This window comes from Bos taurus, chromosome X (assembly GCF_002263795.3).
Source record: "Bos taurus isolate L1 Dominette 01449 registration number 42190680 breed Hereford chromosome X, ARS-UCD2.0, whole genome shotgun sequence".
Lineage (NCBI taxonomy): Eukaryota > Metazoa > Chordata > Mammalia > Artiodactyla > Bovidae > Bos > Bos taurus.
This window is the reverse complement of record NC_037357.1, coordinates 72975020-72989377: the sequence shown is the minus strand read 5'-3', so window position 1 is coordinate 72989377 and position 14358 is coordinate 72975020. Positions and strand designations below refer to the sequence as shown.

The window sequence follows — 14358 nt, the reverse complement described above, 5'->3', positions numbered from 1 at the left end:
TTTCAAAAAACTAGTAACACCTATTAAATTAAAAATTGGCAAAAGCTTGAAGTGGTTAGTAGGTTTTTTCCCCCTTTAAAAAATATAAGCCATAGAGTAAATGCATGAATAAATATCTTTAGTATCCCATACACTTTAATGTTGAAGTCATATAGTAAATCTCTGATCCTATTACTAAATATGCTCATTTCTTGTTGCCTTTTATTCTTGACAAATGTTGGTCTCAACAATAAGTTTGTTGGGTGTCTAATCTTCCAGCACTTATCAATGGCATGTTTGTTGAAACCTGTGAGGAAATGCACAAAGAAAAGGGCTTTTTCATTTTTGTGTAAATAAAAATATATCTAAATTTGCTCTCTACTTTCTCTGTATTCCATCCCTACTCTCTTTCACTGTCTCAATAATATAGGGTGAAGGAGGGAATAAATTGCCTACCCAGCAACAGGTCCCTTCTATGAAGATGGAAGGACTTGAGTTTGTTGCAAAGTTGGTAAATAAATATGCCAAGGTTACTAACATCACGAATCTCTTCTACAGCAACCAGATCTTCATGAACCACCTAAGTGTGAAGCAGGTATTTGCCACTCTAAATTTTTTTTTTAAAGCCTGAAATGAGAAACTCTTAAAACCACTATTTAAATTCTCACCTATAGCAGATACACTTTTAATATAGACTTTGCTTTTAGAACAGTTTTAAGCTCATGAAATATTTTTTATTTGAAAATTATTTCAGTGAAATGGAATGTTTTGGCTCAAATTAATTTTTAAAACGTGGAAGCAATATTATTTGGAAGAGTTGACATCCAAAATACATACTGCCAGTTTGCCAAAGAGCTCAACCAGATTCTTTGGAGGCATAACAATGGAGGTATTTAGGGGCATCAGACAGCAGTTCCCTAGCAGCAAGTCCAGATAAGCAATCATGCCCTGTTGGGGAGGGGAAAATGTTAGGTATGATTTCAGTTCAGTTCAGTAGCTCAGTTATGTCCAACTCTTTGTGACCCCATGAACTGCAGCATGCCAGGCCTTCCTGTCCATCACCAACTCCCGGAGTTCCCTCAAACTCATGTCCATCGAGTCGGTGATGCCATCCAGCCATCTCATCCTCTGTCATCCCCTTCTTCTCCTGCCCCCAATCCCTTCCAGCATCAGTCTTTTCCAATGAGTCAACTCTTCACATGAGGTGGCCCAAGTACTGGACTTTCAGCTTTAGCATCATTCCTTCCAAAGAAATCCCAGGGCTGATCTCCTTCAGAATGGACTGGTTGGATCTCCTTGCAGTCCAAGGGACTCTCAAGAGTCTTCTCCAACACCACAGTTCAAAAACATTAATTCTTCGGCTCTCAGCTTTCTTCACAGTCCAACCATAGCCTTGAATAGACGGACCTTTGTTGACAAAGTAATGTCTCTGTTTTTCAATATGCTATCTAGGTATGATTTAGAGAGTATCAATGCTGCAGATTTTTCAACTACCATTAGAACAAGCATCTACAACCTTTCAAAATCAATTAATGTATATTCAATAGCAAAAGAATGAAAAAGGCTCTGCTGTAAGAAGTTACATTTATCAACATATTTAATATCAATAAATTCAAGGAAAAAAGAAATTCAGAAATATCTGTAAGAATGAGAAACACACCTTTTTGAAGTCATGAATTGCTGCAGGGTCACTATCAAAGAATCTGGGGACAGGCACATCAATGATTTGCAATGTTGTCATCCTCACGAATGTCAGCCTCTTCCATCACAGGCAGAAAGTAGGGTTCCTCTCCTTGGAGGGAATTTGCAGGAGCCTCAGAATCAAAGAAGCACATTTCTCCATGGTAGAAGGTACTCTAAAAGACAAAAGCTGACAATCAAAACTTTCTAAAACTTACTACTTTAACATTTAAACCATTTCTCAAGCTCAAATCAGTTTGTTGTACCAGTTATCAAGCTGAGGATTGTTGATTACAGTCATCACCATGAAGACAAATCAATTTTATACTGAAAGGTAATTTGAAAACTTTCCCTAAACTGTTTCTCTGGTGACCATCACAGAATTATTAGTTTCCACTAAATACGTAACAGTGCAAAGAAATAGAGAAAAACAACAGAATGGGAAAGACTAGGGATCTCTTCAAGAAAATCAGAGATACCAAAGGAATATTTCATGCAAAGATGAGCTTGATAAAGGACAGAAATGTTATGGACCTAACAGAAGAAGAATTTATTAAGAAGGGATGGAAAGAATACACAGAAGAACTGTACAAAAAAAGATCTTCATGACCCAGATAATCACGATGGTGTGATCACTGGCCTAGAGCCAGAGATCCTGGAATGTGAAGTCAAGTGGGCCTTAGAAAGCATCACTACGAACAAAGCTAGTGGAGGTGATGGAATTCCAGTTGAGCTATTCCAAATCCTGAAAGATGATGCTGTGAAAGTGCTGCACTCAATATGCCAGCTAATTTGGAAAACACAGAAGTGGCCACAGGACTGGAAAAGGTCAATTTTCATTCCAATCCCAAAGAAAGGCAATGCCAAAGAATGCTCAAACTACCACACAATTGCACTCATCTCACACGCTAGTAAAATAATGCTCAAAATTCTCCAAGCCAGGCTTCAGCAATATGTGAACCGTGAACTTCCTGATGTTCAAGCTGGTTTTAGAAACGGCAGAGGAACCAGAGATCAAACTGCCAACATCCGCTGGATCATGGAAAAAGCAACAGGGTTCCAGAAAAACATCTATTTTTGCTTTATTGACTATGTCAAAGCCTTTGACGGTGTGGACCACAATAAACTGTGGAAAATACTGAAAGAGATGGGAATACCAGACCACCTGACCTGCCTCTTAAGAAATTTGTATGCAGGTCAGGAAGCAACAGTTAGAACTGGACATGGAACAACAGACTGGTTCCAAATAGGAAAAGGAGTTCGTCAAGGCTGGATATTGTCACCCTGTTTATTTAACTTATATGCAGAGTACATCATGAGAAATGCTGGACTGGAAGAAACACAAGCTGGAATCAAGATTGCCAGGAGAAATATCAATAACCTCAGATATGCAGATGACACCACCCTTACGGCAGAAAGTGAAGAGGAACTGAAAAGCCTCTTGATGAAAGTGAAAGAGGAGAGTGAAAAAGTTGGCTTAAAGCTTCAGAAAACGAAGATCATGGCATCCGGTCCCACCACTTCATGAGAAATAGATGGGGAAACAGTGGAAACAGTGTCAGACTTTATTTTTCTGGGCTCCAGAATCACTACAGATGGTGACTGCAGCCATGAAATTAAAAGACGCTTACTCCTTGGAAGAAAAGTTATGACTAACCTAGATAGCATATTCAAATCAGAGACATCACTTTGCCAACAAAGGTTCGTCTAGTCAAGGCTATGGTTTTTCCTGTGGTCATGTATGGATTTGAGAGTTGGACTGTGAAGAAGGCTGTTCACTGAAGAATTGGTGCTTTTGAACTGTGGTGTTGGAGAAGACTTTTGAGAGTCCCTTGGACTTCAAGCATACCCAACCAGTCCATTCTGAAGGAGATCAGCCCTGGGATTTCTTTGGAAGGAATGATGCTAAAGCTGAATGTCCAGTAGTTTGGCCACCTCATGCGAAGAGTTGACTCACTGGAAAAGACTCTGATGCTGGGAGGGATTGGGGGCAGGAGGAGAAGGGAACGACAGAGTATGAGATGGCTGGATGGTATCACTGACTTGATGGATGTGAGTCTCAGTGAACTCCGGGAATTAGTGATGGACAGGGAGGCCTGGCGTGCTGCGATTCATGGGGTTGCAAAGAATCGGACACGACTGAGCGACTGATCTGATCTGAAATACGTAACAATTAGTAATCCAAAAGATAATAACTTTCATTAATATTACCTTCAGCATGAAGTACTTGTAAATACAGGCTCCACCAACAATAAGTCCTGCCAAGATGAATGAAAGGCCTCAGAGAGTAAGCATACATCTCCCAGAGGAACCTGCTTTTTCCTTGGTGGCAACTCAGAGTTCCTATGTATTCAAAAGCAAAATTAGAAACAAACAAACAAAGAAAACAAATTGTGCTTTTAGACACATAGTTGCTTTTGTATACATTTTACTGCCTTTGAAACCCAAGATATTTTAGATATATGTTAAGTCACCCTAGCCTAAAAATCATTTCAAGACACTTCTTGATGTTTAAAAATGTGAACATCTCCAATTTATAATAACCTTTTTTTCTGGCATTTTCAAATTCAAATATAAAGTTATTTCAAAGTATATACTTCTAAAATCAGCTGAAAATAACCATGCATTTATGCAATGTTATCGTCTTTAATTAAATGGAACCCATTACTTTCTGGACTTGTACAGTGATATAATCACTAACTTTCTGGAATACAGTAGTTTCTTTAGTGTTTTTTGTATATCAACTTATTTGCCAAATTAAAAGTGAATTAACAACCTTTGGTTTATTAAATGATTTTTAATAAGCTGTTTTTTGAAAATTAACTTCTATAGGAAGAAAGGAGTTCTATAAAGTAGGCATGTACCATTTCCCCCTATTTTAGAAATTAAAATATTGAAGACTAAATTTATTTCATAACTCTTTTTTAATTGGGGAATAATTGCTTTACAATGTGTTTACCTTGCTTTCCAATGTTTGGTTTCTGCCATATGACAATGTGAATCAGCCATAAATATACATATGTCTTTTCCCTCTCGAACCTTCTTCCCACTCCCATCCTATCCCACCCCTCTTTGTTGTCACAGAGCACCAGGCTGAGCTCCCTGTTTTATACAGCAACTTTCTACTAATTTTAATGAGAAATTGGGCTTCCTAATGTCATCCAATATTATATGGCTGATTATTGCTTTTAATAAAATAACATTTTTTTATGTTCTGGGCAAAACACTAGATTTAAAGTACATTGATACTTAGGAACAAAGCTGTGTGTGTAAAAGTGACTATAAAATTTTGTTAAATCTATCATTTGTTTGGGCTTCCCAGATAGAGCTAGTGGTAAAGAACTCTCCTGCTGATGGATGAGGTTCTATCTCTGGGCTGAGAAGAGATCCCTAGAGGAGGGCCTGGCAACCCACTCCAGTATTCTTGCCTAGAGAATCCCATGGACAGAGGAGCTTGGAGGACTACAGTCCAAGGGGTTCCAAAAAGTTGACAGGACTGAAGCAACTTAGCATGCATGCATAATTTGTTTAGTAACTGGAACAAAAGAATCCAAAGCAAACAAGCAACCAATTAACTTTGTACTCTTCTCAGGGCAGTGGACCAAGGGGCCCTTCAGTTCAATTCTTTAAAGTCACAATGTCCTAAGCAGCAATATTAGTGAAGGGTAGAATGAATAAAGTCAGCAAATTTATTCTCTGATAATCATTCAAATTGGTATGTAAATAGAATTGTTTTAGTCTTTCAGGCCATTAGCTCTTTTTCATAACTACTTAATGCTAATTAAACTTTAATTAATTTGGTGAAAACAAATGTATGGATTCTAAGGAGAGGCAATCATTTCATAAACTGTTTACAATTTATTTATCTTTAAAATTAAAAGAAATTTAGTATTCACATTTTCTTAGCTACATTTATTTATTTTCAAGCCCTCTATTAATACTTTATAAGCCTTGAAGGCTTTCTATGTCATAAACATTTTCAGAAATTTAGATTATTTTTATTAAAAAATAGCCTTAGATAAATACTACAAATATTATCAATTATGATTGTGAATACCTGTAACCTAGAGCTACAGGCTTAGAAATTATATTTTAGATGATTAAACTGAGGTCCAGAAAAATGAAGTGACATATTCACAAGTCAGAAAAATGACTTACTTTGAAATTCCCAAAGGAATTTATTTTTTTCTTTTCACTGAGATCTGAGAAGAGAAATCTGCACTTCAATTTTATTTCTCCCTTCAATATTTTAGGAATTTTATTACTAAGCAAGATTTAAGTACTATAGTGCCCATTTCATAAACTTTCCCACCATAGTAAGTAAGATATGGAAACAATCTTATTGCCCATGGATGGAAGAATGGACTAGGAATCAGGATTTTGTTTTCATTTAAATTTGCAAGACTTTGGTGTGGTGGGAGTTGTCACCACAGTTCATTTTCCTCTGAACATTTTTTTAAAGTCATTGTACACAACCTCTGACATACTATTCTGTCATGTTCAATTTCCTATGAACTTATCAGTACCTCACAATACAATGTGTCAAATATTATTGTATCAGTGAATCAGTGTTTTACAGTGGCCAAATCAGGATCCTGTGGGAATTTCATCACTTAATAAAGAAATATAATCACAGTGTGCATGCTAAATTTTGTTTATTCTACATAACACCACAGGCTTAGTAGACGTATTGCTTGCATATTAACTGAATTCAATAAATCATGAAGTTTGTGGTGATGAGGGGGAAAAAAGATTATTTTGTGACAATATTTAGCTGCTGGCATCCAATTAGACCTCCCCAAAAAATCTGGCCATTTTTCTCCTTACAAAGTAAGTAGGACAGTTACATATTTGACCTTCTATTATTTACAAAAAAATCCTCAACAATACAAGGTGGGTGGTTTTGAGTTCTGAAATGTGCAATAAACAACAGCTAGTTTGATTGCTGGGTTAATTATTGAAAGTTTCCCTGATAAAAATTCTGCAAAGGCTCATTAGCATTTCAAATTGTGTGCATAATCAGTTTTACTACATGGATTCTCATTTTTTTTTTTTAAGGTCTTTTGAAATCTCCACTATAAATGCAAAAGACTTTATAGAGAGAACAAGCAAATTGGGGCAGGTCTGTAAGCTCCAATACTGCACAGATTTTATAGAACAATAAAAATATATATCACTGTACGTTTTAACATTGAAATTTTACCAGGGGGAATAACGAATAGTTTACAAACACTGAAAACATGCTAGATGCTTAAAGGAAATAGAAAATGGAATAAATAGACAATGGCTATCATTTTCAGGGGAGAAACTCCCCCAGTTACTGGCAATACTAGAAGATTAGATTACAAGGTCAGACCTGTTTCAGATCTTTCTATGGGAGAGGGTGAGCAGAGGGGCTACTGCTAAAAAAGGAAGTACTGACGGGCATGCCATAGCGCAGGCGGCTGCGACCGGTGCGCCATAGCACAGGTAGCTGCGACGCCATAGCACGGCCGAGAGGAGCCACCCCAAATCTGAGGTCAGGGGCGGCAGCCAGGAGGAGCAACACCATGCCCCCATGCCTGAGGCCAGGGGCGGTGTCTGGGAGGACCAACCCCACGTCCAAGGAGCAGTGGCTGCGCGGGCGCAGGAGGGCCTAGAGGAGCTATCCCACGTTGAAGGTCAGGAAGGGTGGCGGTGAGGAGATACCCCTCGTCCAAGGTAAGAAGCAATGGCTGCACTTTGCTGGAGCAGCCGTGAAGAGATACCCAAACGCTCAAGGTAAGAGAAACCCAAGTAAGATGGTAGGTGTTGCAAGAGGGTATCAGAGGGCAAACACACTGAAACCATACTCACAGAAAACTAGTCAATCTCATCACACTAGGACCACAAACTTGTCTAACTCAATGAAACTAAGCCATGCCCGTGGGGCAACCCAAGACGGGCGGGTCATGGTGGAGAGATTTGACAGAATCTGGTCCACTGGAGAAGGGAATGGCAAACCACTTCAGTATTATTTCCTTGAGAACACCATGAACAGTATGAAAAGGCAAAATGATAGGATACTGAAAGAGAAACTCCCGAGGTCAGTAGGTGCCCAATATGCTACTGGAGATCAGTGGAGAAATAACTCCAGAAAGAAGGAAGGGATGGAGCCAAAGCAAAAAGAATACCCAGCTGTGGATGTGACTGGTGATAGAAGCAAGGTCCTATGCTGTAAAGAGCAATATTGCATAGGAACTTGGTCTATGAATCAAGGCAAATTAGAAGTGGTCAAACAAGAGATGGCAAGAGTGAATGTCGACATTCTAGGAATCAGCAAACTGAAATGGACTGGAATGGGTGAATTTAACTCAGATGACCATTATATCTACTACTGCAGGCAGGAATCCCTCAGAAGAAGTGGAGTGGCCATCATGGTCAAAAAAAGAGTCTGAAATGCAGTACTTGGATGCAATCTCAAAAACGAAAGAATGATCTTTATTTGTTTCCAAGGCAAACCATTCAATATCACAGTAATACAAGTCTATGCCCCAACCAGTAACGCTGAAGAAGCTGAAGTTGAATGGTTCTATGAAGACCTACAAGACCTTTTAGAACTAACACCCAAAAAAGATGTCCTTTTCATTACAGGGGACTGGAATACAAAAGTAGGAAGTCAAGAAACACCTGGAGTAACAGGCAAATTTGGCCTTGGAATACAGAATGAAGCAGGGCAAAGACTAATAGAGCTTTGCCAAGAAAATTCACTGGTCATAACAAACACCCTCTTCCAACAATACAAGAGAAGATGTTATACATGGACATCACCAGATGGTCAACACTGAAATCAGATTGATTATATTCTTTGCAGGCACAGATGGAAAAGCTCTATACAGTCAACAAAAAGAAGACCAGGAGCTGACTGTGGCTCAGACCATGAACTCCTCATTGCCAAATTCAGACTTAAACTGAATAAAGTAGGGAAAACCACTAGACCATTCAGGTATGACCTAAATCAAATCCCTTATGATTATACAGTGGAAGTGAGAAATAGATTTAAGGGCCTAGATCTGATAGATAGAGTGCCTGATGAACTATGGAATGAGGTTCGTGACATTGTACAGAAGACAGGGATCAAGCCATCCCCATGGAAAGAAATGCAAAAAAGCAAAATGGCTGTCTGGGGAGGCCTTACAAATAGCTGTAAAAAGAAGAGAAGTGAAAAGCAAAGTAGAAAAGGAAAGATATAAACATCTGAATGCAGAGTTCCAAAGAATAGCAAGAAGAGATAAGAAAGCCTTCTTCAGTGATCAATGCAAAGAAGTAGAGGAAAACAACAGAATGGGAAAGACAAGGGATCTCTTCAAGAAAATCAGAGATACCAAAGGAACATTTCATGCAAAGATGAGCTCGATAAAGGACAGAAATGGTATGGACCTAACAGAAGAAGAAGATATTAAGAAGCGGTGGCAAGAATACACAGAAGAACTGTACAAAAAATATCTTCAAGACCCAGATAATCACGATGGTGTGATCACTGGCCGAGAGCCAGAGATCCTGGAATGTGAAGTCAAGTGGGCCTTAGAAAGCATCACTACGAACAAAGCTGGTGGAGGTGATGGAATTCCAGTTGAGCTATTCCAAATCCTGAAAGATGATACTGTGAAAGTGCTGCACTCAATATGCCAGCAAATTTGGAAAACTCAGCAGTGGCCACAGGACTGGAAAAGGTCAGTTTTCATTCCAATCCCAAAGAAAGGCAATGCCAAAGAATGCTCAAACTGTTGTGCAATTGCACTCATCTCACACGCTGGTTAAGTAATGCTCAAAATTCCCCAAGCCAGGCTTTAGCAATATGTGAACCGTGAACTTCCTGATGTTCAAGCTGGTTTTAGAAAAGGCAGAGGAACCAGAGATCAAATTGCCAACATCCGCTGGATCATGGAAAAAGCAACCGAGTTCCAGAAAAACATCTATTTATGCTTTATTGACTATGCCAAAGCCGTTGACTGTGTGGATCACAATAAACTGTGGAAAATTCTGAAAGACATGGGAATACCAGACCACCTGATCTGCCTCTTGAGAAATTTGTATGCTGGTCAGGAAGCAACAGTTAGAACTGGACATGGAACAACAGACTGGTTCCAAATATGAAAAGGAGTTCGTCAAGGCTGCATATTGTCACTCTGTTTATTTAACTTATATGCAGAGTACATCATAAGAAATGCTGGACTGGAAGAAACACAAACTAGAATCAAGATTGCTGGGAGAAATATCAATAACCTCAGATATGCAGATGACACCACCCTTATGGCAGAAAGTGAAGAGGAACTCAAAAGCCTCTTGATGAAAGTGAAATTGGAGAGTGAAAAAGTTGGCTTAAAGCTCAACTTTCAGAAAATGAAGATCATGGCGTCCGGTCCCACCAGTTCATGGGAAATAGATGGGGAAACAGTGTCAGACTTTATTTTTCTGGGCTCCAGAATCACTACAGATGGTGACTGCAACCATGAAATTAAAAGATGCTTACTCCTTGAAAGAAAAGTTATGACCAACCTAGACAGCATATTCAAAAGCAGAGACATTACTTTGCCAACAAAGGTTCATCTAGTCAAGGTTATGGTTTTTCCTGTGGTCATGTATGGATGTGAGAGTTGGACTGTGAAGAAGGCTGAGCACCGAAGAATTGATGCTTTTGAACTGTGGTGTTGGAGAAGACTCTTGAGAGTCCCTTGGACTGCAAGGAGATCCAACCAGTCCATTCTGAAGGAGATCAGCCCTGGGATTGGGATGATGCTAAAGCTGAAACTCCAGTACTTTGGCCACCTCATGGGAAGAGTTGACTCTTTGGAAAAGACTCTTCTGCTGGGAGGGATTGGGGGCAGGATGAGAAGGGGATGACAGAGGATGAAATGGCTGGATGGCATCACTGACTTGATGGATGTGAGTCTGAATGAACTTCGGGAGTTGGTGATGGACAGAGAGGCCTGGCGTGTTGTGATTCCTGGGGTTGCAAAGAGTCAGACACGACTGAGCGACTGATCTGATCTGATCTGTACTAGAAAAGAAAAAAGAGATAGAGAGAAAAACAAAAACCCTCAAAATTTCTTCTACAGAAGAAGAATATTTCCTTCAGGAAATGCCACTATGAAAACACAAGGCTTTTGCAGTAAGAGGGCACAGTATGCAGGCTCAAATTGTAATTAAGACCAACTTCAGTTATAACAGTTGCTTTACCAAAGGAGAAGGTGGCTGCAAAAGCTTAAGGCCACTTATGGCCACCTATGGCCAAGGAGCAACTGAAAATATACACCAATTGGAGGGGGGAGGGGGAAGACAGACAGACACTTTCCCCAATCTTTACCACAGCCAATCAAAGCTGCCCCCTTCCTACTTCCACAGGCACTCAGCCATCCTAGAAAGATTTAAATTCCTAGAACTTCATACACGTCAAAAAGGAAGAAGAGTTAAATCTTGTGTCCTTGCTCATTCTGCATATCCACTCCACCCCCTGTGGAAAATGTGTGCCCTTGGAGTTAACTGGGTGACTTGCCCTCCTCGTTGATCCCTAGCCACCCACATGTCCCCCTGGAGAAGGTGACATCTGGTTCTAGGACTTCTCCTAAAACTCCTTCCAACATTCCTTGGCGATGTACAACGTAATCTGGGAACCCCGCGCAAAGCGCTGAGATGCTAGGGGACTTGCGGGCACCACAAGTGGAAGATGCTGCAGATAGACAGAATGGGGGAGACTGGGCAAAGCCAACGTAGAGCACAGGGAGCACGGCCAGGGAACACAGGAACTGCAGAGTAGTTTTTTTTTTTTTCCTTTTCTACCTTTCTTCTTCCTTCTCCACAAACCACTCCCACCCTGCCTTCCTGACAGTAGCAGGTAATCAGGGGAAGAGTAGGGATTGCTACCTTGCAGGTCTAGATCTGAGCTTGGACCGTGTGGCTTGTAAGGGCCTCCACGTCTTGCTGCGCCTCCTATTTTTGGACTGCTGTGGGTGTGTTGAAAGCAGTTTTCACCATGGTGAATCTTCGGACTGCGCGATAAGGGACTGCTGGAATCAGATTTCTGGGCTGCAGTTTGGAGGAGGAGAAGATAGCACTAGCCCTAGCAGCACCTTCTTTCTCCTATTCTGCTTTTACATTGCTAGGAGCCCAGGTCTGGGTATACTTGAGACACAGTCTCAAGCTGGGTGGGAGATCATGGGTGGGCTTAGGGAAGGGCCGAGCAAGGACAAGGAGGGGGTCCAAATGCTGGAATGGAAGTGGGAGTTGCCAGTGGTAGAAAATAAATGGGGTGGAGCCGATGGCCTGAGACTCAGAACTCCTTACCTGAACTTCACGTGTGCTCCCACATATCTCTCTGCTCCGTCAGATAAGAGCAAGACTGGAAGGAAGCATGCTGTGTCCTGTCTTTTTGTCTCTGTCCAGGCCACAATAGCACCTGACCCTGATTATAGTTTCTTAAAAGTGGACCTGGCCTCCCACAGCACCAGGAACTGTAACTTGGCACCATTTCAAGCTTCCTCCTCTCTGCACCCACCCAGAACCTGAAAGCACAGTTCCAGGACTGTTCTGTAACTTTACAATGATACATCCCCTTTAAAGAACACTCAGAGCATGTTTGGAGTTACTTGGTTCATTCTTTCAATACATTTTTCCATTACTTGACATTTAAAAAAAATTTAATTTACTATCCCAGAGCAATCCTAAATCAGAAATACAGGACACCTACCTCCTCAAATCCCGTTTTGCAGGTAAGACATGAGGAAACACCCAGGAATGTAGAAAGTTCATAGAAAATCTCAGAAATAATCCAGATCTTTTAATCTCCCAGGCCAGGGAATCAAGACCGGCACAAAACTTGTTTCTTTTCAGCTACCATCTGTGAAATCCATAGGGAGAAAAGCAGGGGTGTGTGTGTAGCTATGTGTTTAGGGAGGTAGAAATGTGGGTGGAGGATAGAAAATCTAGCCAGATGCTAACCCAGATCTAGTGAGGAGAAAATAATCTCAAAGGGACTGAGTTAGAAATCATCAACAGATTTACACATGCTGTTTCTTAACAGTCAGTTCTCCATTTGGTGACAATAATACAGAACCTCAGTGTATGAAATTCATGTTGTGGAAGTTGGTGACTCAGATAGTAGTGGTAAAGGGTTTATAAATATTTCTGCTGCCAGAGACAGAGGGATCTGTTTTTGTGAATGTAATAGCACTTAAAAAAAATCCAACTTATGCTACAGAATCCCCCTTCTACTCATATACTTATTAAAATGACTTGAATGTATTGAGAGTCACCACCCCTCTGTACAAGAAATTCTGGGTTGGAGTTTTTCTCACTGAGGTTTCTTTGACTCTAAAGTGCATAGCCTGTCTCCACTGTGGGAACTTTGTGAAAACAGCCTTCTTTTTTTTTTTTTTGTTTTTGTTTTTTTTTAATAGGCTACAGATGGGAAGGTAGGTGGAGGGGAACAGTGGGAAGCCTGTGCCTTACACAGGGCCAGATGTATGAGTTTGCTTAGAAATATCAGTGTCTTATGTTATTTTATTTATTCTTTCCTAAGTGTGACCATTATAAGTTAACATTTTTGAGACAATCTTTAGTGTAGGCTGAGGAAATATCAATTTCCTAAGATGTTTCTTTTGCAGTTACTTACTGTTTGTCATCACATTTGTGACAACTCAGCCTAGGGTCTGTCTTATTCTGGCCCTGTGATCCATACCACATAGATTGTTGAACCAATGGTTGCTCTGATACATCTGTATACCAAGTGCAATGTTCTGGATGAGATAGTAATGTATTATTTTAGTCTATCTTCCCTGGAAAATGGTCATGTAGAGAGGGCAAAGATTATTTCTATTTTTCAAATGGATAGACTCAAATTCTCATGACAACCAATGAAGTATATGATTAATTGCTGGATTTATGACATTGAGAAAATCACCTCATCTCCTTGGATCTCACTTTATTCTCAGTAGAATGGTAAAATATTTTCTTCCTGCTGCTGTGAGGATCATTTAGGATAATGCAGGAGGAAACATAATATAAATTATGAAAAGGATGGAAGAGGGAGATGGTTGGTTATGCTACAATTCTTATTTTAGTATATAATATAGTCATGTTTCACAGTTATAATCTATTTTATTTTTATCCTTCAACTATTCTTTAGCTTCTAGAGCTGCTTAAGCTCCAACAGTCTTTGAGTATAGATCATCTTGGAAAAGGTCAGACTTCTAGGAATAGTCACATAAATCAGCATTTAACTTTTCTGTTGAATTTTGAAAACTTGGGCCATCTTCTGTTTGTTTAAGCCACACTGCCTTTTAGGAATAACACCCATACATCTCTAAGGGCCTTTGCTGTTATTGGACATAAGTGATGTAGGCATGGTCTCAAGTTAGCATATACTGCTGTTATCCAAGTTAGCAGATGTTGCTGTTATTCTTTCATTATAAATAAGTAATGCTTCTGTTAGAATCATAGGATAGCAATAACACACATCATTATTGTTCATTTATGAAAGGCAAAAACTTCCTGCATGTTTTTTTTTTTTTTTTTATTTCAAATGTAACCTGACCCTTGCTTATTGGGCTGAACATATTTCATCTAGCAAAAAATCAGTTAAGCTCTTTCTTGTACTTGTTCCTTCCCAGCAACAACTTCTTATTTTTCAGAATCAACTTCTCTCAGTTTCTCGTCTTTGGAAACCGTGGAGATCTGGCTGCT

General features: G+C 39.8%; 1 protein-coding gene across 1 annotated transcript; it reads right to left on the bottom strand.

The window, feature by feature from the left end:
• Nucleotides 1-201: 201 nt before the first annotated feature.
• ITM2A (integral membrane protein 2A) lies at nucleotides 202-11652 on the bottom strand. The gene is given in 8 exon segments (XM_059883712.1): nucleotides 202-242; nucleotides 245-286; nucleotides 436-586; nucleotides 817-927; nucleotides 1640-1705; nucleotides 1707-1835; nucleotides 3871-4002; nucleotides 11542-11652. Coding segments are annotated over 8 exon segments (783 nt in total).
• Between the last annotated feature and the right edge of the window lie 2706 nt (nucleotides 11653-14358).